This window comes from Motacilla alba, chromosome 7 (assembly GCF_015832195.1).
Source record: "Motacilla alba alba isolate MOTALB_02 chromosome 7, Motacilla_alba_V1.0_pri, whole genome shotgun sequence".
In the NCBI taxonomy this organism is placed as follows: domain Eukaryota; kingdom Metazoa; phylum Chordata; class Aves; order Passeriformes; family Motacillidae; genus Motacilla; species Motacilla alba.
The window spans coordinates 22,839,272-22,865,567 of NC_052022.1; the positions used below are offsets into that span (position 1 = coordinate 22,839,272).

A 26,296-nucleotide genomic window follows, 5' to 3' on the forward strand; every position below is an offset into this window, starting at 1 on the left:
CTCAGTCACGCCGGACGTGGGGACGAGCCCGGCCCAGGCAGCGGCCGCGGGGCGGGCGGTTCTTCGGGCCGCCCTCTCCGCTCAGGAAGTGGAAGGGACGTCGGAAGCGGCCTCGGGGTGGCGGGGCCGGGAGCGCGGCCGGGCGCGCATGGGGGATGCAGAGCGCCCCGCGGAGCGGGCGGCGCCGCCGGAGCCGCCGCGGCCGCCGCGCCTGAGCTGAGCGGCTCCGCCTCCGCGCGGGGGAGGCAGCGGCGGGGCCGGGAGGGGAGCGCCATCCCCGCGGCGGCCGCGGCCGCCCGTTCCCCGCGGCGGAGCAGGAGGATGCGGCCCGGCGCCGGGCTCTGAGCGATGGAGGGGGTCCTGTACAAGTGGACCAACTATCTAGCGGGTAGGCGCGGGGGCCGGGCCCGGGGGGCGGCGGTTGGGGCTCGGCTCGGCTTCGGCCGTGATGCGCCGCTGCTGTTGCTGCTGCCTCGGGGGGTCCCGGCGTCCTGCGGGCGGCCGGAGCTGTCGGTAACGCGTTGGCTGAGACGTTCCTGCTCGGATCCAAGCCCCGGAGAGCGGCCGAGCGTCGCGACGGAGGCGGCCCTGGGGCGGCGGTGGCCTGGAGCCCGCTCTGGGGCCGCGTCGGGGGACGCGCCCGGCGGGGCAGCCCCCGCGCTCCCCGCTCTCGCCCCGTGCGGGCGGCGGCCGGGCCGGGCCGGAGCCGGGCGAACCCACTGCCCCGGCAGCCGCACGGAGCTGTGCCCGGCCCTGGCCTTCTGCCGAGCCCCTCTCGCGACCTGGATTGCGCCTTGCCGAGTTAGTCAGAGACTCTCAGCGGGACAGGGAGCTCCTGTATCCCAACCTGGAAAGCACAGGATGAACATCAGTTTCATTAAATGTGTTTTTGGAGGCGCTGCAGAGAAGAAGTGCACCAAATATCAGCATTTGCCTTGTTCTGTTTGGCTGATCCTCTGCTGTAATAGAGACACCATCTCCCTCTGGAGCAGGCAGCGGGCAGGCACTGGTGTCAAGGTGAAACATTTCTCCTCTGACACTGTGACAGGACTAATTGTCTCTCCCAAGCAGATCAGCGTTGGATCACATACCATGCCTTATCGTGCCTCTTATTACACTGCTTTGGCAGTATCTTCTTTGCCCTCTGTTTCTTCAGCACTTCATAAGGGGAATTCTGTTTCAGCATATGCAGGTTGCCAGTGTGAAGTGGTGTGAAGCTTCCCTTTTGAGGGAATTATAAAATGTGGGCCGCGTTATGAGGATTGTACAGATGTGCTGTGAAATGAAGTGTACAGAGCATAATCTTGCATTTTTCAGAGCAATTATGTCTCCACAGATTTGGGCCTTCTGGTAAAAGGGAACAGTTGTACTGTAATTAAATAGATATTTGATGCCTTTGTCTCTTCTTCACAGTAACTATAGAGAAAACACATGGAGGAAAAGTTGTGGTTATGAGAGAAAGATTGAGCACAAGGTTGTTTTCAAAACAATGAAAGTTGTCACTTACATGACTGAAAAGGAAAAAAGGAAAAAAAGTTGCCATAGGAAAAGATAGATGGATAAAGGCAATGAACTCTTGTGGTGGTTGCTCCTCTTTTAAGGAGCAGTCTGTTATTTAATAAGCAAATACTCAACAGTAGCTGTGAATGCTATACATACCATGGACTGTTAGCATGTAGCTAATTTCTGCTGGAAGGCAGTAGTCCTCTAAACCAGTGAACTTCAGAACCCTTCCTTAGGCTTATGCTGGCCAACAGAGAGCATCTGCTCCTGCATTTCAAAATTAGTCAGGGATTACCTACAATCTTCAGAAAGTAGGAGGGCAGCATTTTTGTTAAAAGTAATCTAATCATATTAGTGAAGTGTTTAAATTTTGTTATCGTCTACGTTCTTACTCTACTATCTGTATAGTATCTGTTTCCGTGGCTGAAAATAGGCTGTAGTTCTCGTCATTAATTCTAGACACTAAGCACAAAGGAGCTTGTTATTGTTGCTGAAGTGTTGGGGAAAACATTTAGTTTCTTCATTCATTAAAAGCAAACCAGAAATACGGCTGCTTTTTTTTTTTTTTCTCCTCAAATGAGAGTTTGTGAAGTACAAATTTGTTTAATATTTTCTCCAGTGTAGAATACTGCCCAGTTTCAAATTACAAGAGGTGTTTTTGTTCTTGGGCTTGCTTCTGGGAGGCTACTTGGCCTTTTAGGTCCTTTGCTTCTGTTTTTTTCCAATACTAGAACAATGTGAGGCTGGAATAGTCATTCATATAGGTTCCCGTTTTAGCAGAATAAGACTGTTTTGACAGGCATTGACAGGAGATAAGAACAGTAGAGTCTTGCAACAGAATGTAACTGAAGAAAAGAGCCATGCATTTTTGAGTTGCATTTTACAGGAGTCTTCTGAATTGCATATTTTTTGAGTATTAGTGTTGACATAAATGCACCATTTGAAATATTTCCTGTGTGAGTTCTTATCCTTTAGAGTTTGTAGTTCTTAATATTCTGCTTTTAAATTTGAGTGTGGATGTGCTTTTTAGTTATCAGTCTGCATTTAAAAAGACATGTATGCTTATTGTTACAGCTAGTAAACAACAAAAAAGAAACAATATGCAGTTACATGGTATTATTTCTTTATCATGGAATGGTAATGTGATTTAATGCAGCCTGGTCTTACTCTTCTTGAATTAGTGTTACAACTTGTACTGAAGCTGGTGCTGGAGTGTCCACAGAAGGGCAGTGGAGCTGGTCAAGGGTCTAGAGAGTGAGTCATACCAGGACCAGCTGTGCCAGCTGAGGGGGCTCAGCCTGGAGAAAAGAACGTTCAGGGGTGACCTTATCTCTCTACAACTCCCTGACAAGAGGTTAGAGCCAGGCTCAGCCTCTTACAGATAACAAGTAACAGAATGAGAAGAAATGGCTTCAGGCTGCACCATAGGAGATTCAGGTTGGGCGTCAGGAGGAAATTCTTTATGGAAAGGGTTGTGTTGGAACAGGCTGCCCAGGAAGGTGGTTGTTGGTTATCACTGTCCCTGGAGGTGTCCAAGAAACAGCTGGATGTGGTCATTAATGCTCTGGTCTAGTTGACAAGGTGGTGATTGGTTAAAGGTTGGACTAGTTGATCTTGGAGATCTTTTCCAACTTTATTGATTCTATAATGTTGTGAGTAGTCTGAAGCCTGTAGCTGATTTCTGAGTCTGGTACCTGATTTAGCCTCCTGTGTTAAAACAGAGTGCTGCTGGATGGCCTCAGCTCGCACTATTGGGATGGCAACTGGAAAGCACCCTGGGCCACACTGTCATGTTGCTAAACACCTACAGGGCTTGGCCACACAGTTTTTGCCATTCCAAACCCTAAACCATGCAAGAAGTTAAAGTTTGGTGTCAAGTTGTAAAACAGAGAGATAATTTGCTCCTATTGTACAGCTGACCCAGAGTACAATGGGTCCGTGTAATTGTTATTCTCTACTGGAATATTTTAGTGCTGTGTTATTTGTAGAAATGGAGAAAGTACGTGTCTGAAATATAAAATTTTCACTGAAATACAGTAACTAAAGGATAACATAGCATAGCAGTTGGTAGCATCAGTCATTTATTTGTATCTTACAAATAAGTTCCTACAATCTTAGAAAAATCTGCCTGAAAAATATATTTGAGTGAGAATGAGTTTCCAGAAGTATGTAATTTAACAGCCTTCAAAACAGGATTCTGTGGTGGCTAAATTAAAATTTAATTTTTCTCTAGAATATAATACAGTGAAAATAGAAGAAAAATCTTGCACCCAAAACGAATGGGAATGGAATATCCATATAACACTAGTCTGGCTGTAGAGTGGCTTTGGTCTTCAGACTGTGCAGGTTGATTACTTCCTGGTGTGTTACAAGATTAATTTAATGTTTGCCTCTTTTATTAAAGTTTTAACAGCCAAAGAGATGAATTTTATTTACAATTTAGGAATTAGACTAAACTTTCACGTTTTTGGTCTCTAGGTTGGCAGCCTCGGTGGTTTGTTTTAGACAATGGGATATTGTCATACTATGATTCCCAGGATGATGTTTGCAAAGGCAGCAAAGGAAGTATAAAGATGGCTGTGTGTGAAATAAAAGGTAAGAATTAATAGATTTCTGCTTGAGAAAATTTTAGCTGCCATGGAAATAGAAAAGATCATCAACCATACATTTTGCATCACATGTTTTTCCTCCTCTGGTTTTGTTTACCTCTAGTCCAGTGTGTCAGCTTCATAGTTCACAGATAATAATGAATTATCACAGATATTAATAATGATTAATATTATCAATATTAATAATAGTAATAATATTTGTTATGACAGCTAATAATGAATTATTAATGAATTATAATAGTTGATAGAGTTCTGTGTTGAGATTTAGAGCACACCATTTGTTACTTTTTGTTTTAATAGTTATGTGCACATGGTTCATGCTTGAAGTTATGTTAGCTAGCTGCTTAGTTCTGCTGCTTTTTCCTCTTATGACCAGGGATAGAGACTGAATCATGAAAGCCAGTTTTCCAGAAAAGCAGCAGCAGTGATCCAAAAGTGATCCAAAGAGATTCTTACAAACCAGAAGTGATTAGTCTTTTGGTTTCCTGAGTAATTTTTACTTTTGTCACTGTTAGCAGCTGCGCACATGCACGGTGATGAGTGTATTTCAGACAGCAAGTGAATGGTTTGTTCTGAAGTAAGAGTTTAATCTTCAGTGTATTCCTAACTGTAGGTCAGCCTCCTTGGCTAATAGCCAGGTGTTTTCTCGCTTCCTGTTGCTGTTGACTATGACTTTTTTCCAGATCCTCACAGGTGACTCAGCTTGTGATGTGGGTACTTTCATATTAAAAAGTGGAACTTATTTTACATGGGCCAACAAGTATTTTTCATGCGGTACCTCCTTTTTGTTAGTGTTTCTTTAGTGTAGATGAAATCAGTGAAGCAAAGAGGGGAGGATCACTTTTAAAAATTTTTTTCTTTTTGCCATTCCAGTTGATTTTGCTTGTTACTTTGTTCTTTTGGTGAAGGAAAGAGGGAGAAAGGCTGAGCAGCTTTGGGCTTTTCCTTACTTAACAGTGGTGCTTTATGATTTACTGTATTACTGTGGGATTATCATAAGCATTTTAAAAAACTTTGAGTAATATTTAATAAATGATTGTTACTCAGTTGATGTTATTATTTCAATTTTTTTTCTCTTCTGTCACAGTTCATGCAACAGACAACACAAGAATGGAGCTAATCATCCCAGGGGAGCAGCATTTCTATATGAAAGCAGTTAATGCAGCTGAAAGGCAAAGGTGGCTGGTAGCACTGGGGAGTGCAAAAGCCTGTTTAGCAGATACCAGAACAAAAAAAGAAAAAGGTATGTGTGTTACCTAGAGTAACTAGTTACTAGGTAACACTTCTTCAAATAATCATAGTGCAAATATTGTGGTACAAAGTCAGTATTATTGTCTTTTAATATAAATTGTAATTATTTGTAGTCATCTCTATGGTAAATTCCCCCTCAGTATTAGAGTTGGAAGTCATCTGCATTGACATCTTATATCTTAAGAATCTGAAATACTACAAGGTGTTGTTGTCACTAGAAGAAACACATTGTAGTTGTTGTGAAGACATTTCATTTCTGATGTTATAGTAACTCTTTATAGTGACTATTATTTTTTCCATAATTTCTGTTGAAAAGCTTAATGTAACTGTTTCCAGCCCCTCTGGTGGGTGGCATAAGTTTTATCCAGTAATTTTTTCAACATTACATGGCAGCCAAGAAACATTTCAACTTTATTTTTCCTGTTAATGTGCCTTTTTCATAATAGTAATTAAATTAGCACCAGTTATCCAGAACTATTGTTTGCTTCAAGTATAATTCTTGATTCATTGCAGTTTTCCTCAAAATCAAGGGGTAGTTTAAGTGGATTTTTAAATTGATCTTTAAATGAAAAGTGCTTAAAAATTGCAATGTGTATATACATTGTATGCAATAAATTGACATTTCCATTTTTTCTGTAGAAATAAGTGAGACCAATGAATCTCTTAAAACCAAAATGTCTGAACTTCGTCTCTACTGTGATCTTTTAATGCAGCAAGTTCATACCATACAAGAATTTGTTCACCGTGATGAGACTCGCTCTCCTCCCAGCATTGAGGTGCACAATTCTAGAATTTCTTTTCATTCCATTATATAATACACCTCAAGTTACTGTTGTCTTAAACCTTATTCATCTCCCCAGTGTTGGGACACTTAACCTAATGTCAAATTTTGAATGCTTGTGTGTAGATGTACTAATAGTGATTTTCTGTGTGTAAAGTACCTGGATGATTTAACTGTAATTGTGCCAGGTGTTAGGAACCAATTGTGTTCCTGAGCCATTTAGTTAAAAGGCCAGTAGAGCTATCATATGAGCAATACAATATTTTGTCTTGTTTTGCATCTTTGTTCAAGTAGTTTAAACAATCTTAGTTGGTCCATTCTTACTTTCTTATGTGGGATGGCATTCCATTTTCTTATCAGTGAAAGCTAGTGTTCCAGGCATTGGAAACATGCAGTGTAGATATCTGCCTCTGAATGTGCACAAGTACAATACTAGAATGTATTCCTGCTTTTGAACAAAAGGACTGGAAATTGTGAATGACTTCATTCTTTTCACTCTTGAGCAGCATGTGAACAATGTTGTTGATCCTTTAGTGCAAAGCTGGGGTGGAAACTTAGTCACAGCAGAGCAAGTTTTCAGTTCAGGGAGGTGAAATGGACCTGCAGCTCCTTGCTCTAGAGTGATTAAACTGTTCACACCTTCTGCTGCAATTCATTTGTTTCACTGAATGATCTGATACCAGTTAGTCACTCTGAGACAAGCTTTGCAGTAAGGCATTGTTGGCTGGTACCGTAAAGAAATTCAGATGTCACAAAGAAATTGCAATGCTGTCACATGTGTTTTCTTAAATTGGCCTTATGGTAAGGTATACATTTGATTAAAAATACGGGAAATATAAATTCTTTGTGGTAATGAGGGAAATTAGTGTGTGTGGGAGAGGTGGTGGAGGAAAGTTGTATTTGAACATTTTATTTTTTTTTCTTGCTTATGCTTGTACTTTCATTTACTTTCAGAACATGAATGAAGCCTCTTCCTTGCTTAGTGCCACATGTAATACATTTATCACAACACTTGAAGAATGTGTGAAGATTGCTAATGCCAAGTTTAAGCCAGAAATGTTCCAGCTGCCTCACCCTGATCCCTTGGTTTCTCCTGTGTCACCATCACCTATTCAAATGGTTTAGACATTTTGAAATATTATCTTTTCTAAGTGTCATACTGGTGGTTAGATTGGGGGGGAGGAGTGGCAGAACGCTATGCTATTGTTATGTGCTATGATGTCCACAGTTGAAATCTTGACTGAGTTCTAAATCAGTACTGGTCCCAAATATAAATCGGTTTTCTGTTCTCAGTCTTTTGCTTTGCAGTTTGCTGGCCTTTACATCATCAGAGTAGTTTATCATACGTGTCAAGGCCCTGTAAAGAGGTATCTCATAAATGAATGAGGTTTAACTTTTCCTCAGTTCAACTGTTTGGTTTTTTTAGAGTGCTAACTATACACTGATCATAAAAATTACATAACTTCACGTTCTGCTTAAGTGGTTTGTGACTTGAAGCACTTCAGCAAGATAGCATATGTTTCAGTGTATGTAATTAGAGATGTTTGTGTTAATGTATCATTCCCTTATTTAACAAAAAGATATATCATGATAAAGATATTACTTGCATAACTATTCACTATTAATTAATTCCCTTAGAAGGACAGTGTATGGGGAATCAAATGCTTTCTTAGTTCTGTGTATGTATTCCAAGATGAGCTGTATTGTGCAATTCTCTTGTAGGAATTTCTTTCTTTCCATCGATCTTTCATCTCTTTATCTTCAGTCACTTTACTTACAAAGCTGATCATTATGATTTAAAATAGTAACTTTCTTTGATATGCATAGAGATTTGACAGTATTAGCAGAGAAGCCACAAGGAATCAAGAGGCATAATTTGGCTTTATTGTGTAATGAGGAATTTGAACTTCCATTTGGTAAAGGAAAAATGTCTTGATACTTCTGTATATCATAGCATTTAACAATGCCTCCTTGAGGAGCTTCAGTGCAAGAGGGAATGAATTCCATAGATAGGAGGTAGCATCTTTTTGTAGTAAACTATTTCTTGTGTGAATGTTCTAAAACTTTTAAAATTGATGGCAATCCACCTGTTTTCATATAGTTTAATCAGATTTTTAACTCATAGTGGTTGCTTTTTATAAAAAAAAATTGCCATCTCTCTTTGTAAAGACTGTAAATAAAGTAAGGAGTAATGTAGATATCCATATCATTCTTCTGAGTAGGTTGTGAGATTTTTGGTGTTGTTTGTTCTTCGGAATTTTTTTTTCCCCTAGATGAAGCGTTCCATTAGCCACCCTGGTCCTTGCTATTCAGAAAGGTAATTATCTGTTTCCTTAAATTTTTTTCTTGTGTCTCAAAAGACCTCCCTGAACTTACTAGCATTAAAACCAAAATGTGAGAAGAATTTGCTTGGAAAAAATTAAAAATCATAAATTGATCTAATTTTAAAAACAAAAGGTGCAGATTATCAGCTATTGGTGGCAGCCACTATTTTTAATACAGTACCAAAATTTCATCATCCTAGAAGCTTTATGCAAATGGCTTGGTTTGACAAGTTCATGAAATTAGAGATTGAAATGCTAACATTCTTTTTCAGTCAGTATTTCAGTTTCTCAAATTATTTCCTTCATTTTTATTTCTACTTTCAGGCTTTGCAATTGTGAATTTAAGATTGTTGACTGTGCTATTTTTAGTCTGCTATAGTAGACTAGCAAAAAAGCATTAATACTCACAATTTAATCTAAGCACCAAAGTTATTTCCAATTTAAAGTATATAAAATTGGTTGGGTTGGAAATAACCAAAATTATTTAAAGTATATAAAATTTGCGTGGGTTGTTAGAGATTTTGCTTACTAATAGATCTCACTTCCTTTGTAGGATTAATCACTCTGTAAAAGAACCAGGTTCATCTCTTCACCGATTTTCTCAGAGGCGCAGAAGAACATACTCGGATACAGAATCTTACAGTGATACACTTTCTGAAGATTCTCAGAGTAAGTGCGAAAGGCAGGGAGTTTTTGTATCTTGCAGTACAGTTTATTTCCCTGTTTAGAGCAGCACTGATATTGGCATGAAGAATAATGTTTTATTTGTAAGATTCCTATATTATAAATAAGAGCACTTGTATGGTTTGTTACCTGGTTGACTTGTGCTGGCTTCCATCCATATTACAAATGATCTTGCAGCTGGAGTAGTTGTATTGAAATCAGTGATATTACTGGCAAGATAAAATTAAGACCTATCTGGAAAAGGGATATTTGTTCACATGAATGATTATGTGGTAACTGATGTGGAATATTGCTGTTTGCCACCTGCTTATTGCCACAGATGAAATTAACTATTTTTGATTTCTGTGAGTTGCAGGGATAGTTCACTCGCTGAATTGTGGAACGGTTGTTCATTTCAGTGGCTTCTTGCCTTTTGTAGAGAACAGCACAGCTCTGAAGGCACACATCCTTGCCAATATAGTTCCTCCTGATTAGATGGGCTGAATTAGTAGTCAGTTCTTCGATGTTTTTTCCTTCTGAATCTTGCTGGCATTTTGACTCCATTATAACTCCTCTCAAGCAGACTTTAACTTGACTAGTTCTTCTGATTGCATATATTTGGGAAATAGTTTACAAATACAATAATTGACAGATTGGATGATACTTTCGGGGATTGAAAATTAAATACATAATTGATCTCTTTATAGGATCTGCCCATTGTTCTAGAGGTGCTGTCAATGGAGATCTGGTATCATCAACCATTCCTGAAGAAAATAAATCAGTTTCAAAGGAAAGATCTGAACTGGAAGAGACTCTTTCATCCTTTTCCTCCTGAAGCAACTGAAAGTATTAAATTTTCTATAAATAATGCTATGCAAAAGCTGCTGTAATTATACTGTTGTTATAGGAAGTAGTCATTTCCCTTTTTAGAAGGATTTCTCTGCACTTTATAGAATAACGTAAATACTATCTTTGAAGTGTATTTTATCTTTATATAGTTTATTTGCAAGAGTATTTTCCTAATATTTCACAGTTTGAATGTGCATTTTTTGGAACAAATGATGGCTTTAACAGATAAGCATCCACATTTGTAAATGCAGCTCTTTTTAAAAAAGTGTGGAGGTCTGACTGAAGTGTTAGTAAACAAGCATTATAAAATTCAGCAAAAAGTTTTCATTTTTTTGGAGAAAATGCAACTTGTGCCATGAGCCTCTTGGTCATTTTTACCAGGTCATCCACCTGGAGCTGTGATTAGCCCCACAATGGCTTTTTTTTTGCCAGTGTAAGGGCTGTGGGAATGGGCACTAATGGCTCTGCTCCAGCAGCTTGGTGGTAATTGACATTGCCGCCTTTAAGAACACAAGGATATACATAATCCAGTCCTTATTTTTAGGCAATGAAAGTAAAAATATTTAGTGTATTTTTCTAAACAAATGTATAAAAATAACTTAATATGAAGTATTTGTACCAAACATGGGATATTTAATAGTTTTTATTTATTTATTCTTTTTTGCATCAAAAATTTCTACCTACTTTCACTACTAAAGGTCTAAAGATCTACTGAAAGCTTCAAAATGTGCATAAATTGTTTCTGGGGTGTGTAGCATCCCAAATAATTAATACAGTGCTGTTAAGATTTACTCTGCTTACTTAAGATGTGTTTTTAGCAAAGTGTGATAAAAACAAGAGCTGAAATGTTAGACCGTTCTAAGCTGCTGTAGTAATGAATATTTGTATCTGTATATGTTTTATTTATGACATATTTATACAAAAGGGAGCATCTGTTTTTGCAACTCCTTTATATCATTTGAGGGTGGTATACACCAGAAGATGGATTCTGCTCTCAGTTACATCAGTGTAAATTTGCATTAACTGTGAGGTCAGAGTCTGACTCTCTTAATAATTAATGAATAATATAGTACAATAGTGCCTACTAGCACCTTGGTCAAGAAGGTTGTTAATATTAGCATTGTAAGCTTTTGGGGTTTTTTGGGGTGTTTGTTTAGGGATGAACTTGGTCTATGAAGTCTTAGCTGTAGAGCACTTGAAGCAAGCCATTTACTGTTCTTGATTTACACAATTGCTAAATAAATGTACAGGGTTTTTTGTACTCAAGCACATACCAAAACCTGTTTTTATAATCAGATCTTAAATTTGGTTTAACTAGTCTTCCTTTTGTGTGTATAAATGATTTGAAGCAGGCTGGAAAGAACAGGTGGGAATGGAAGCTTTCCTTATGAATTTTTGGAATCTTGATTTATCTAAATCAAAATAGGTCCAAATGTTGAGGAGAAACATATGAGCTGTTGGCCTTATATAAAATGCCAGTTTATAAACCATTATGTCAGGTTCAAGTGGAGTGGAATGGTTTGTAAAAGGGATTTGTGGATACCAGCTCAGAGCTGTCATTTGTGCTCAGTTCTTTCAGTTTCCGTGCAAACTGGCATATGCATATCAGCCACACACCTGCTTTTCCTTTTTTTTTCTGAATGTTTGCTTTAATGTATTCTGTATGACACGACAATTGTAAAAATAAGTATTAAAGAAGATGTTCAGAGAAGTAAACTACATACTGCAATGAGAGTGTTGTCTTGAATAATACGCTGTCAGAAGTGCTTTTTGAAATTTCACTGAGGTTTCTGCTAGCTTCTGCAGTGTTAATTACATGTCACAATGACAGATACCTTTTTCTGCTTCCACCTACTACAAAGAAAAGAGGCTGAACTCCATGTTGTGCAAAAACAAAGTAAGACTGATCAGTAAATGTAGTAGTAAGTAATAATTTTAAATACTGCCTCAAGACAAAAGTTGTTGTGATCAGATCCAAGCACAAAATTTGCATATAATTGCTTCAGTGCTGTTTTGGGTTTTTCTAGGTCCACAAAGCCATCATTTGAGCTTTATGTATATATGTGTGATATGTTTCTGTTAAATCAGACTTTTTATAGATAGCTGTGCCAAACATCCTAAAATGTATTTCAGTGAAATTAGTGAAGGTAATATGGTGTCATAATTCTGGTAACTAGAGTTAAGAAATAATTTCTGAAAATTATCTTGCTGAATCACAATGATCCATGCAAAGTAAGACTAAAAAATACCTGGCTGCTCTTACATATTTAATTTCCAAGTTTATGGGAGAGCTTATCAGGAATGCCTGATTGTATCATTCTTTCTAGTGCAGAATGAGAGCTGAACCTCAACAGAATAGGTAGTTGGTACTTCTAGTTTTGATCTCATGTGCTTCTGAAGAGATCAATCTGAAACCAGTTCAAATTTCTAAATAGTATTCATTACTTAAAGAATATAAGCGTGGGACATAGATGAAAAGTGGTAACTTCAGTTATATCTTTGAAGTTCCTAACATCAGATGATTAGAAATAGAATGCTTAGAAATTACCAGCTTCCAGAGAAGAATTAATGGTAAGGCACTCAGTGATTTGGAGAGCTGTGAATACTGAGATTACAATGTTCAGGGGCTTTAAAGTACTGTAAATTAATGTTATTATGTCTTTCAACTTAGTAATTCAGCTTCACTTCTTAAACTTTTTTTTCCTCAGAGAAATCAGTCTTTGGGATAGGAATACTTCAGTGGTTGTTTCTGCAAAAAAAATTTTATTCCTTACTTAAAAATTGAAATCACACCTATTTGTTTTTGTTAAGATTATTTTCACAAATTATAAACTTGAGTTTTGCTACACCCCTATCACTAAGTATTCTAGTGTAGCTGTTTTGCCTGTTGGTGCAAATTAGAAACTTTTAGAAGGGGTATGATACCGGAACAAAGGAAATGTCTATGTCTGAAAACCAGCTAAAATTAATCTCTCAGTGGTATTATGGCTCTCCACCATTACAGTTATTTTTCTCAGGCTGCCACATGTAAAATATTAGTAGAAAATACATAGCTCTATAGTAGGATTTGTACAGGAGCTCACAGAGCTTTGTTAAAAATTTTTCCTTATGCATCAGCACTCAGGAAACATGAGTGCCAAATGCTTGCATGCACTTTATCAGTGGTGGGATATTTTTATAAACTTGGTCTTATAGCTCAATAGATCTGATCTGTCTATCTGAGAGAACAAATGTCAGCTTATATAGTTAGAAATCCCAGTATTTGACCTGGATATAATAAGTAAATAATTCAAAATGTTTATTTCTTTCCATCCAGAGACTGCTTAATCTATTGTCTTGAAAAATATTATTCTTAGGGATGTGTTCTGTGAAATGGAATATCGAAGCTTTAGGTTGTGACTTCAGCAATGTCACTCTAGGTTAGCATTTGCTTAGCAGTCTTGTGGAAAAACACTGGCTCAGCTGGTCAGCCTGCAACATTATCTATTCAAGCTGCATTTCAGCAAAGCCCCTAAGTATTTTAAATCCTATTTTTAGACATGAGTGACTCATCTGCCAAAAGTACTTGCTTAAGTGCTGTGCAGAGTTGGGCCGGAGAGGTACTGGCAGGATGAAGTTGCCTACACCGTCACACCAGTGTTTCCTCTTTACTGATTGAGTGTTTTGAGACTCAGTAGAGGCCATGTCAGATTGAGTTCCCAGTAGCCTTTGTGTAGAAGAGGCCATGGTTAAATCTGCAGATGCTGTCTATCACTTATATCTTTCTGCTGAGATGAGTAAATATCTAGTGTGTTTTTAGTATTAGCTTTATTATGTGCCTGTGTACACAAGTTACGTGTTAGCTAAACAAGACTGTACCTACACATTTTTGTCTTGTATTGAGTTTGTTGGTTGGGGTGTTTTTAAACATCTAAAAAAATGAGAATTAGAAGCTTTCTTGAGTTTTTTTTTTTCCTCTTTGAATGGTTTAAAGATTAAAATGCACAGCCTTTTAAACATAATTTTTATTCTTTTTAACTTTTCTCCCTAAGGAAGAAATACCATGTGCTCTTAAACTCTTTCGTACTTATAATTACTGCTTCCATCACTTGAGAAAGTTTGGATTTTGTCCTGACCCAGAGCTTAGCTCTTCTGAAATCCTTATTTTTACATTAGTCCTTGTTTTGTCCCTATTTCTTAGCTTTCCTGCATAATTTGGATAGATAGTGATAATATATAGGAAAGTATAAAAAAAGGTTCTACAGTGAGTCTTTTTGGAATAGGTTTTTTAAACATTTTATCTGCTTAATTTCTTCTGATGAACTTGAGTATTTTTTTTAGTGTTAGTGCTATGCTGAGAGTCACAGCAATGCATCATGTTTGCTATGTAATGCTCTTGCTCCACTTCAGAGAATTTTACAGCTCCTGAAGTGTTGCATTTCTGTGAATGTGTTGCTCTCAAGCTTTTTCTACAGAGTGAATTCTAGAAGACTTGTTCCTTTGACCTTGATACATTTTTCCCCAGAGATAACATATCCCAACCCCTCCCACAGCCCCCCAAATGTGAAGACAGGATTTGCTCTGACAGATATGTCAGCTGACTTGTGGGTTGAAGAATTGATTAATCACCCACTGGAGGTGACTTGTTGGTCCAGGCAATTAGAGTCAACTAGTTTGTACAGGTTGAAGCTGCCAAAAAATGAAGACGGTGTAGGGGAAAGCCTGGAAATAACAGAAGGGTAGGAACAGCACAGTGCTTAGGCATGTGGTAGAATTTATCCTTTGTCAATAAGGAACCTATGAAAAACATTTTTTTTTAAGTAACTTTCCAAGGCTGGCTGGTGGAGAGGCTGTTTCTGACAGATGGCTGGATTGTCAATAGTTAACTACCTGGTTTACATTGGAGAACTGCAATTCTACCTCATCTTTTGTTTCAGAAACTCTTTATGTAGTGTAGTACAGGAACTGTAAAAGCAGCATAATAAATAAAGAAGTAGTCACAGACTTTATGGTGCAGAAAGCATGCTTTATTTCAAATGAACAGTTCTATCTCAAGGAGGTTCAACAGCTACCAAGCTCTATTACTACATTAGGAGAACTAAAGCAAATTGAAGTGCAGGCTGTTATTTGATGTTGTAGCAACAGTTTGTTTTCAAACTGTGGTTCATTGCTTAGTTGCCCGGAAGTGACTACTGGGTGTCTAATACTACCACACAAACTCAATCACTGCACCCTAAGAACCTCCGAGATGGGGTACTGCTGCTGCACTTGAATACCTAAATAGCTTTGTTGATTAAGGGGATGGCCAGGCGATGTTACTTTTTTAAAAGCTATTCAGGCAGTCAATATGTCAGAAACAGTACACAGTGGGTGAACAAAGTGCTGGCCGCTCGCACTTTGTCCAGAAATTGTCAGTCAGGTATGAAAATTATGACATAATCAGATCCAATGTAAAACATTAAAGCAATGCTTACAGGAGGGTAATTGCAAACACCACCAATGCCTTACATTTCTGATTCAACATAAATATTTGTGCACGTATGAAATACTGTGCACAGTATCACGTCTTAGGTGTAGGTAATCTTCAACAGGGAGCCTCTCTACCTGTTGAGGCATTCTTAGACATCAACAATGAGTTGAGGCGCAAAAATTAGTTAAATGTTGAGCAGGGTAGTCATTTGCTAGGAAACTTTCCCCTGCCAACTGTTAGTTCCAAAAGTTACATTTCAAAATGTCATAAAATAAACGGTACAAAACTTCATAACCGTTAACTTCGGCTATATACAGTATGTACATGTCAGTGAAAAAAGTGTTTTAAATTCATAGGTCAATAATGACTATAAGTCATAATGTATAGATCTGGACTTTGTCTCGTTCAGGTAGGTAAAAAAATATTTTTCTTTTATATTTACATATCAGATATTTCAGTCCATATATTAATCACTTGTAAAAATACAAGTGTAAATAGTACAGATTAAGCTCTCTAAGGTGATCGGATATTTATATTCACAGTGGCAGAATCGGTACCAAATTCATTCCCTAAATTCAGAGTATAAAGTCCACCGTCATTCTTCTGGACATCCATGATGATCAGGGTGGTCAGATCTTCACTGGTTTCAATGTGGAATCTGCCTTGCTGGTCCTGACTGGTAATTTTTCTCCCTCTGCAGTACCATGTTATTTCAGGAGCAGGTTCACCCGAAAAGGCACAGGATAGTGTGAGAACTTTTCCTTCCTCAATGCTGATATCAGATGGGAGAGCTTCAATTTTGGGTGGTACTCCTTTATAAAACAGGAGAAGAAATACCAAGTTAGTCTGTTTTCACTAAGCCATGAAGCAGCTTTACTCAGAGGACTACTTCAGGGTAGCTGAAGCACTAACTCTACCAATAATTGTAATGCTCACCTCTCAGACCTGATTTAAGCATTTTACTAGTTGAACTCTCCAGTTGAGCCATGCTAGATTTCCCCATAATACTGCTGGAGCTCATCTCTACAAAGGATTCTTTCATGGAGGACATGCTTTTGGCAGACATGCTTTCAAATTTCATTTCAGTCATGCTGCTACTGCTGAAACTGCTGAATGAAGCCTCTTGTTTAGAAGAAGCCATTTGAAAGGACTGAGAAGAAAAACTTTCGTGCATGCTTGCGTCGCCACTGGTCTTCAATACTACCTCTTTCGGAGGTTCTTCAACTAGAGCTGAGGAGCATTGCAAACATAGAAGGAAAAAGCAACAACATCACATTAACTAACGAAGTCATGCAGTTCTGTATGGTTAATTTCACAAAAATGAAGACGGCATACTTTGCTTTCAATGGAAAACTGCAGTGGAGTATACACTTGTTTACAATCATTTGAGTCAAGATATCCAAATCACAAGCAGAAATTTAGAAATTTAAAAAATAGGCAATGAAACTTAGAGTATGTATGAGCTTCAAGGAATACCATACATACTTAAAAAAACCCAGGTTATCACACGGCGTTTCTTATTAGAACCATTGCTAGAATTAGACACTGAGAAATTAATTGTGTGTGTGCTCAGTTCATATTTGTAGAAGCTGTGAAACATTTTCAAGTTCTTAAAAACACAGAATAGTAAAATCTGTATTTCACTGCATTGTTTTGTAGCTATAAAGGGCAACAGGAAAGCTCAATCACTGCAGCTTTGCTTTAAACCCAAACACAGTCATGCAAGCAAATCACAACCACACCTTGATGCTAGGAACTGGGATATGGTATAGCGAATAAAATAGTAAACACAGTTCAATTAAGTTGCCATAAAAATCTTAAATTGTAGAATGACTTCATTTTATTGTAACAGATTTTTTTAGCAAATGAGGAAAGAATAATTACCAGCACCAAGGTCTTAACATACTCATTCTAGAACAAATGCTGATAGCTTTCTCTTACCATGCACCTGCTGATGTAATAGAGCACCTCTGTGCTCCTCTGGGTGTTAAAAAGATTTCTAATGCTGTTTTAGGGCTGTATATGTAATATACAAAAGAAGGATGAACATCTTAAAATACTGAAGTCAACACTGCCAGTGGATTTTATGGTAAGTCATTTTAGTAGACAGACCACAGCAAAAAGTTGTGACTATTCTGAACACAAGATCTGAAAGCAAACTTACGGAGTACAGTCAAAGATGCTGTAGCAGAACACTGTCCATGGTAATTTTTTGCCTTGACTGTGTATTTTCCAGTGTCGCTCACTGCAGCATTTCGAATCTCAAGAGAATATATATTTTTAGAGCGAGATACTCTGAGGTGCGATGAAACTGCGATCTAAGGAGGGGAACAAAAATAGTTTCTTAAGATAAATTTTATGAATAACTCTATTTTTTCAAGTAAAGATAGTAAAATAATTACTTACAGGTTGATTATTCTTTAACCACTCAACTTCAGGAGAAGGCTCCCCAGAAACTTCACAGGTGAATAACACATCTTGTCCTTCATTGACATTTTGAGACTTAGGCTGCATGATGAATGCTGGTTCACTGGACCGCTCTTTAGAAAGGGTCACAACATACTGGCATTTAATAATGCCTTCATCAGTTTTACCCTCACAGGTGAGTATACCTTCATCCTTATGACTGGCCTTTTTGATAGTTAGCGTGTGGTCACTTCCAGAAACACCGTATCTGTAATCATCTGAATTTCTCAGCTCTATTCCATTCAGTACCCATTTTACTTCAGAGGCACCAGGAATGTTTGCCTTCAGTGTCACTTTTTGCCCTTCAGACATTGTCATTTTAGTTGAAGAAGCTGTAATTTCTGCTTTCAATTGTCTGACATCTTCTGTAACAACTGACTTTTTAATGACTTCTTGAACTGCAGATTTCTCTTCAGTTGCCACTACTGATTTCTTCTGGCTAGAAACCATAAGTAACTCATCTTCTTTCTGAACTGTTTTATGAGATTCAGTTACACCTCTTACCTGGGTGTAGATATTTTTAAATACTTGGCCGGTAAACTGGAAGTTAGTTTTTGAAACACCTCCTTCCCCAATAATTTCACAGGTGTATTCTCCTTTATCAGATTCCATGAGCTCATGGATTTTGAGCTCATAAGTGCCATCTGCTGCATAATGAAACTTGAAATGATGGTCTTCTTTCAGCTTTTTACCATCCTTATACCAAGCCACTTCTCTGACACTTAAAACATTGCTTTCAACTGCACAGGACAACTTTACCTTATCTCCAAGAGTTTCTGCTTTCAGATGCTGTTTTATCTTTGGTGGAGAAGCAGTGGGTAATTGTACTTTCTCTGTTGATACCATTTTGTCTCCAGGTGGTGACTTAGCTTTTGGGGGACTGCTGATGGGTTCAGGAGATTTCACTCGTTTAGGGGACTTAACTGGCTCTGGTGACTTTACACGAGGCTCAGGAGATTTGATCCTTGGAGGTGATGTAATTGTTTTTTCAGGAATTTTTGTTCTTTGAATGGTCAAAGTAAAATGGGCTTCCTGTCTTCCTTCAGAGTTTTCCACCACAACGGTGTAACTTCCTTCATCTGATATCTGGACGGAAGAAATTTCAAAGGTAGACTTGTACTGTGTTCTTGTTACTTGGAAGCGCCTTGAAGAAACAATAGGTTGACCTGCACGGAGCCATGTTATTGTTGGTGCTGGTTCACCATCAACATCACAGGAAAATCTTGCAGTCTCCCCTTCAGAAACTGTGATTGACCGTGGCTTTGTAAGGATTGTTGCTGGCAGAGTGCTTTTAAATGCTTTGTGTGAAGTCCTTTCTTCCAGTGATTTTTTTTCAGCTGCACTGACTTTTTCTTCAGAAGCAGCATAGTGTTCATAAGATAAAAGTGATTCTCTTGTTGATGACACTTCTGATTTGACCTCTCTTACTGAGGAACTTGCTTCTGTTTCAGATGCTTTCTTAAATGAGGAGATTGCATATGCCTCTGTTTTTGTCAAGTCAGGCAAAATTGATCTTGGCACTTCTTCATCTCTCCTCTGGGAAGAATATGTAGTGTAATCTCCTCCAGTAACATCTAGTGTTGCATAATCAGAGCATTCCCCTTTGTAGTTCGTGCATACAGCTCGGTATGTTCCACTGTCATCAATGTGGCAGTCGAGAATCTCCAGAGTTAATACACCACTCGTATTGGTAAAGTGTATCTTACTGCTCTCTTGGAGCTCAATACCGTTGTGGTACCACTTCACTTCAGCAGTTGGTTTTGACTGAACATTTAGAATGAACCTAGTATTATGGCCACACGGTACCCGGTGTGAGCGCATTCTCAGGGTAATGCGAGGAGCATGGTCAAGGGTGAAAGGCTGCTGAGTTAGAACTTCATATTTCCTTTCCATTGTTTTTTGAGTTTTCAGAGCGGATTTCATGGACTCATATCTAGAAAATATATCAAATCTTGCCATCCTCTCAAACCGGGAGAGAGATCTTTCACTGGAAACTGGGCTAGGTGAGCGTGGTCGAGTTCTCTCTGGTGTTGGGGATCTTCTCTCACTTTCTTCAGGAGGCCGTGAACGAGGTCGAATTAATTCAGATACAGGACGCATCAACTCAATGTAAGTTGGAGAAAGGGATCTCCTCCTCCTTAGTAATTTAGAGGAAGGTGAAAATTCCCTGTGAGCATATTGCACCATTTCTATTTCTTCTTCTTCTTCTGATGTGATCTCAGTTATTTCTCGTTCCCTCCTTCTCCTGAGTCTACTCTTTTCTTCCTCTGCCATATATTTGAGCTCACTCCTGTATTCAGAGAGTCTCTGATCAGTGCCAACAGGCCGGAGCAATTCTTCATCCTCACGCTCATCCATTATTCTTTGCTTTTGTTTAGGTGGTCTGTAGGCAGCCCTGTCGTGACGTTGACGAAGTTCGGCATAGCTTGCACTTGTCTCAGCTTTAGTTGGAATGTGATAGCTTGAATACCTCAGCTCTCTTTTTCTTTCTTCCTCTGAACTGACCTGTGCTCCTGCAGTAGAATATCGAAGGGCAGAGAGTTCAAAGCGTGGAGGGCTTCTACTTGGTGGGGAAGCAGAAAAGCCTAACTCCAGCTCCTCTTCAAGGCGCAGTCTTTCCTCTTCAGTTCTCTTCATGGCTAAGTAGTCATCTATTGGCATGAGCAATTCCTCATCAGACAAGTCACCAAGGGATCGCCTTCTTGGTCTATAGTGATATTCATACTCTGGAGATGGCGTACGCCGGCGTGCTGGTCTCACAATTTCAAGATCGTCTTGTGTCAGCTTTGGTATGCGCCATTTAGGCTTGTACTGATCAGAAATGCGAGGCAGCGGCATCACATAGAATTGCTCCCACCTGGAAAGACGTATGCGTTTCTGGCGTTTCTGAACAGTCCTCTCAAGTTTTCCTGGCATTTCATACTGGTCTCGCAGCCTCTTGTACCACTTCATGTCTGACAGAGGCACAAAGTGTTTAATATGCTGATCTTCCTCAAGAGCAGCACGCACATGTTTGCGAGGCTCTGGGATCTCATATGGCATACGAAGTCTCCTTTCCTCCTTCTCCTTCTTTTCTTCTTTCTGAATTTCATATTCACCTTTAACGGTCTTTGTGCTAACAGCTGGTTTATATAAGATAGCAGCTTCTCTGAGAGCCTCTTGTGCAGTTTGTGTCAGTGGAACAGCTTCAACTCCAGAAAGGATTTCTGCCATTCGTAAGGTCTTGTCAATTTGCCTCTGTACATGTTTCTCGCGCTCTTCTTCTGTCTTGTACTCACGCTTGACGTATTTCAAGCGTTCAACTTTTAGATAAGCCTGACAGCTTGTAGATCCAGCACTGTTTGTAGCAGTAACTCTGTAGTAGCCACTGTCTTCTGGTAAAGTATCTCTGATGTGCAAAGCATAGTAATCTAAACCTTCATGAATTATATCAAAGTTGGGACCAAAGGATAGAGGTTGACCATCTTTCTCCCATGTCAGCGTTGGTTTTGGCACACCAGATACCCTGATCTCAAAACTGACATTTTGGCCTTCTTGACATTCAGCATTTGCCAGCAGTCTTTTAAACATTGGCCTGAGTGTGGCATCTGCTGGAGGGGGATGTGGAATCACAGTCAGCTTCGCTTTGCAGCTGTCTTCACCATATTTATTGCGTGCCACAATACTGTATTCAGCATCATCCTCTTCAGTGACATTATTGATGACAAGTTGATAAAGACCCTTGTCTGATTCGAAAGTATACTTCCTATCATCATCCCCAGGTTTGATTTTCTGGCCTGATTTGTACCATGTTAAGCGAGGTTCTGGGTGAACTGTTATAGTTACTCCAAACCTGACATTTTCTCCAACATATGCAGTGCGGTTATACAAAGGCAGAGTAAATTCTGGAGGATGCTCTAATAGTCTCATAGTATCAACCCGTCGTTTCACTTTTCTAACAGTTCTGCATCTGTAGTGCTCAGAAATCTCTCTCACACCTTTAACAAAAAGTTCTGCGTAAGAGCTGTCCTCACCATAATCATTTACCACCTTGCATCTGTAGGTACCATCATCTGATTTAGAAACATCTTTGACATACATGGTTGCCACACCATCTTCATATTTGATTTCGTATTTCTCATTGCTTTCTAATTGCCTCATACCGAAGTACCATGTGACTTGTGTGGACTCATCATAGTTTTCAATCGTACATACATATTTGGCATGACCTCCTTCTTCTGCAACATTATGCTTTATCTGCCCAGCAATAGGCCCAATGTCTATTGGGGCAACTTTAACTTTAGCCACTGTTATGCCTTTCTGGGATCTAATAGCGCCTCCAGAGGAAATGCGGGCTACTGACACAACTGTGTTCCACTCCTTCTTTACTAGAGTTTGATAGTAACGCCTGTGCCTTAAGGTCTTAATGGTTTTGGTGCTGGTCTTTTCCGTCTGCTGTTTTAGCCACACATGATTAAGTGCTTCAGCAGCTGTCATCCGAGATTTTCTTTCCTTTACTAGTAGGCGATCAATGAAATCCATGGCTTCAATGCTTATGTCTTTGAATGCTTCATCCTCAAAGCTGTATTCAGCATTTAGAATATTTTCAATAACTTGTTGGTTTGTTTCAGCAATGAAAGGGTTAAGGCCACTGAGAAGTATGTATGTTAGGGCACCAACTGACCACATGTCTGTAGCTGTGCTGACCAAGTCATGGTGATGTACTTCAGGCGCATAATATTCAGGAGAAGTGAACTGGAGTCTAAAGCTGTCTCCAGGCCTCAACTGTCTGGCTTGACCAAATTCAACAATTTTAATTACAGAGCTTCTTCTTGTGAAGTAAATAATATTGTCTGGTTTAATATCAAAATGTCCAATGCTATGACGATGTAAAAATTCTAGTGCATCACAGACCTGGCGTACGTAACTTACTATTTCTCTTTCATTAAGTTCAAATGAAGCTGTACTGATTCTTTCAAAGATGTCAACCCCAGAAATGAATTCAAAGATCATGACCAACTCTTCTAGGCTCTCAAATGACTCATGAAGATACAGGATATTTTGGTGCCTAGCAATGTTTAGGATGGAAATTTCTTTCTTTACCAAAACTTGGTCCGCACCCTTTACTTTGACAAATTTGGCCAGGTAAGTCTTTTTTGAAACTGCCTCAACACAGCGGTGTGCAATGCCAAACTGCCCACGTCCAAGCTCTTCTGCAATCATGTATTTGTCATAGAGTTCCTTTGTAGAATAGTGACCTGCTTTAGTTGCCGTAATTTCTCTGGTTTCATCAACTTCTTCATCATAGTTCATTACCCTGGTCTTATCTTCCTTTGTTACAATTGGATCAGTAGGTTCAGAAGGCTGACTTTGGCCAAACTTGTTCTCTGCAATTACACGGAACTGGTAGGTGGTCTTGCCAAATAGGTTCACCACTGTATATCGTGTATCACGAGCTTGTGCAACACGAATCCATCGCTCTGCTGTTGTAGCACGTTTCTCAATAATGTAGTTTATGATCCTGCTTCCACCATCAGTAGCTGGTTCATTCCAGGTTAAGTTGACTGAATCCCTTGAAACGTCAGTTACCTTCAAACCTCTTGGTGGATCAGGCACATCAGCCACATCTAATTCAACTGTTTTTTGATCAATTCCGAATCTGTTTTTGGCACAAACAATGTAAAACCCTGCATCTTTTCTGTCAACACCATTTGGGAAAACAAGAGATGTGAATGACCGTGTAACAATGACTTGGTAGTGTCCATTAGTATCGATGAGATCTTGTCCCTTCTGCCATGTGATCACAGGGGGTGGCTTGCCACTGAATGGAATCTTGATGCTCACCACTTCCCCTCGAAGGGCATGAACAGCTCCCATGCCTTCCAAGTTTTTGGGCAAATGAATCTTTGCAGGAACTGGAATAGAAAGAGGAAGAAAAAACACGTAACCAAAAGCACACGAGAAGAGCATCAACGGTCTAAATATTCAAAATTAAAATGAATTTGTCTTGATTATCAAGACCCTTCATTCACCTTCAACATCCAGAGAGGCAGTGCCAGACACAGATCCTCCTTGGTTGGTAGCTCTAACTTGATATACCGTGGCATCATCATCTGTTACATTCGTGATGACCAGCTGGTAATATCCTCCCTTGAATTCCTGTATCTTGATCTTTTCCCCATCCGGCATGATTTCTTTGCCCTGTCTGTACCACTTGACAATTGGCTTAGGATGACCAGTGACTTTGCAGACAAATGTGGCATTAGCTTGAAATTTCACATTCAGATTCCTTAGTTCTTCCTTGAAATGTGGAGCTTTAATTGGTACATCAGATTTTGGAATGACTGGTTCTGATACCTCACTCCACTCACTTTCACCACCAAGATTTTCACATTTTACACGGAATTCATATTCAAGACCTTCAATAAGATCTTTCACAGAGTAGACTGTTTCACGAATTTCATCTGTTGTTACAGAAATCCACTTGTTTTGTTTTTTCTCACGCTTCTCGAGATAGTAAGTTCTAATCTTTGCACCACCATCACTTGCAGGTGGTTTCCATGAGACAACGCAAGAATCCTTCGTGACAGCACTTGCTACTGGCTGGCCAGGTTGTCCTGGTTTGTCTGTGAAGAATAACAAAGTTCAAAAACTGAAGTGAGCTTGCCTTACCAATTAATTACAGGGTACGCTGGTTTTGGCTGGGGTAGAGTTAACTTTCTTCACAATGACTAATATGAGGCTGTGTTTTGGATTTGTGCTGAACACAGGGTTGATAATACAGAAATGTTTTTGTTATTGCTGAGCAGAGCTTACACAGAGCCAAGGCCATTTCTTCTTTTTCCCACTACCATGCTGGTGAGGAAGTTGGGGGTGCCTGGGAAGGTGAGAGGAGACACAGCTGGGGCAGGTGAGCCCAACTGACCAAAGGGATATTCCAGACCATATGGCACCATGCTCAGTATATAAATTGGGGGAAGGGTGGGGCATTTGAAGAGATGGCATTTGTCTTCCCAAGCCACTGTTATGTGTGATGGGAGCCCTGCTCTCCTGGAGATGGCTGAACATATGGGAAACATGGAACGAATTCCTTGTTTGGCATTGCTGGTGCATGCAGCTTTTCCTTTTCCTATTAAACTGTCTTTATCTCAAGCTAAGAGTTTTTCAGCTTTTACCCTTCTGATTCTTCCCCGATCCCACAGGTGGGCCAGTGATCAAACAACTGCAGGGGGCTGGGCTTAAATGAAAACAGAGGGCATACTGACATTGATATTTTAGGCTCTACTTACCAAATGGAGGCTTTATGAAAACTACTGATGAGACCTCCAGTGCTTCACTAATGCCGTACATATTCTGAGCAGAAACACGGAAATAATAGCCTGCATTTTCAGTTAGGTTAACAATTCTACAGGTTGTGCCTGAAATACTTGAAGATACAAGTTGCCATTCTGCTCCTTCCTTGGCTTCACGTTTCTCTATGATGTAATTGGTTATCATAACACCTCCATCATCCTCTGGTGGTTTCCAGCTTATCACCACAGAATTCTTCAGTATAGACTCTATAACAATTGGTCCTACTGGTTTATCTGGTTTATCTGTACAAGAAAAAGCACAAAATTTTTATTTGTTTTTCCAGTCAATATTTGAAAAAATATTCCACAAAATACTGAAAAGAAAATTAATTACCTTGTATTTCCACATTAAGTACAGTGTCAACGGTTCCAAATGTGTTACTGAGTTGTACTTTGTACTTCCCAGCATGAGTTTTGTGCTGGACATTCTTAATAGCAAGATGAGTATACTGTTCTGTGTTCTCAATAGTAACTGTTTCTGATCCTCTCAAAGGCTTGTTGCCATGGAACCAAGTTATTGCTGGTACTGGCCGGCCAATATACACAACATGAAGGCGGAGGGTGCCACCTGCACCTGCGTAGTATTTCTCTTTCAATGGGAAGCCGGGGTGGAACTGAGGAGGAGCCTGCAATAATAGCTTGCCACTAGTTTCAATTTCTCCAACATCATTGGTAGCCATACAAGTGTAGAGACCTTCATCCTCCTGTTCATCTGTCATTACTGTCAGTGTATGATTGCGACCATCGGACGACATTTTGTATTTTCTGCTTTGTACCAGCTCTTTGCCAAAGCGGTACCATTTAATATCAGGCAAAGGTCTCCCAACAATCTGGCATGTCAGCTGAGCTGCCTCACCCAGTTTAGTTGTAACATCCTGCATTTCTTTTTTAATGGCAGGTGCTTCTCCAGCTGTGACAAAGAAAATAAGAAGAAAATAATGATGATTACTATAGCATTTTCTTCTATTACTATCTTACTGTAAATTGGTTTTCATTTGTGCTCAATGATCTTGAGAGGCTGTTCTTTGGGATAGCCATGTTAGCAAATATCACATAAAACAAATAAATGC

The 26,296-nt window shown here is 39.4% G+C and overlaps 2 protein-coding genes across 51 annotated transcripts in view; one reads left to right on the top strand and one right to left on the bottom strand.

The window, feature by feature from the left end:
- Window positions 1-62: 62 nt before the first annotated feature.
- PLEKHA3 (pleckstrin homology domain containing A3) lies at window positions 63-11,955 on the top strand. The gene is made up of 8 exons (XM_038142840.1): window positions 63-388; window positions 3,982-4,098; window positions 5,200-5,355; window positions 6,003-6,139; window positions 7,099-7,263; window positions 8,418-8,461; window positions 9,022-9,137; window positions 9,839-11,955. Exons 1-8 carry the CDS (start codon window positions 349-351, stop codon window positions 9,964-9,966), a joined length of 903 nt encoding a protein of 300 aa, XP_037998768.1. The 5' UTR covers window positions 63-348; the 3' UTR covers window positions 9,967-11,955.
- A 3,009-nt stretch (window positions 11,956-14,964) lies between these two features.
- Window positions 14,965-26,296, bottom strand: part of TTN (titin) — a 239,446-nt gene continuing 228,114 nt past the window's right edge. For 48 of the 50 annotated variants that reach the window (XM_038142803.1, XM_038142798.1, XM_038142790.1 and 45 more), the window contains 7 exons: window positions 25,561-26,136; window positions 25,164-25,469; window positions 23,907-24,500; window positions 17,836-23,789; window positions 17,594-17,747; window positions 16,366-16,659; window positions 14,965-16,241 (listed from right to left, as the gene is read on the bottom strand). In XM_038142803.1, coding sequence (XP_037998731.1) covers window positions 15,943-16,241; window positions 16,366-16,659; window positions 17,594-17,747; window positions 17,836-23,789; window positions 23,907-24,500; window positions 25,164-25,469; window positions 25,561-26,136 — 8,177 coding nt within the window. In that variant the 3' untranslated portion in view covers window positions 14,965-15,942. The remainder of the gene's footprint in view (window positions 16,242-16,365; window positions 16,660-17,593; window positions 17,748-17,835; window positions 23,790-23,906; window positions 24,501-25,163; window positions 25,470-25,560; window positions 26,137-26,296) is intronic. The other 2 variants (XM_038142825.1, XM_038142799.1) reach the window with 2 other exon arrangements.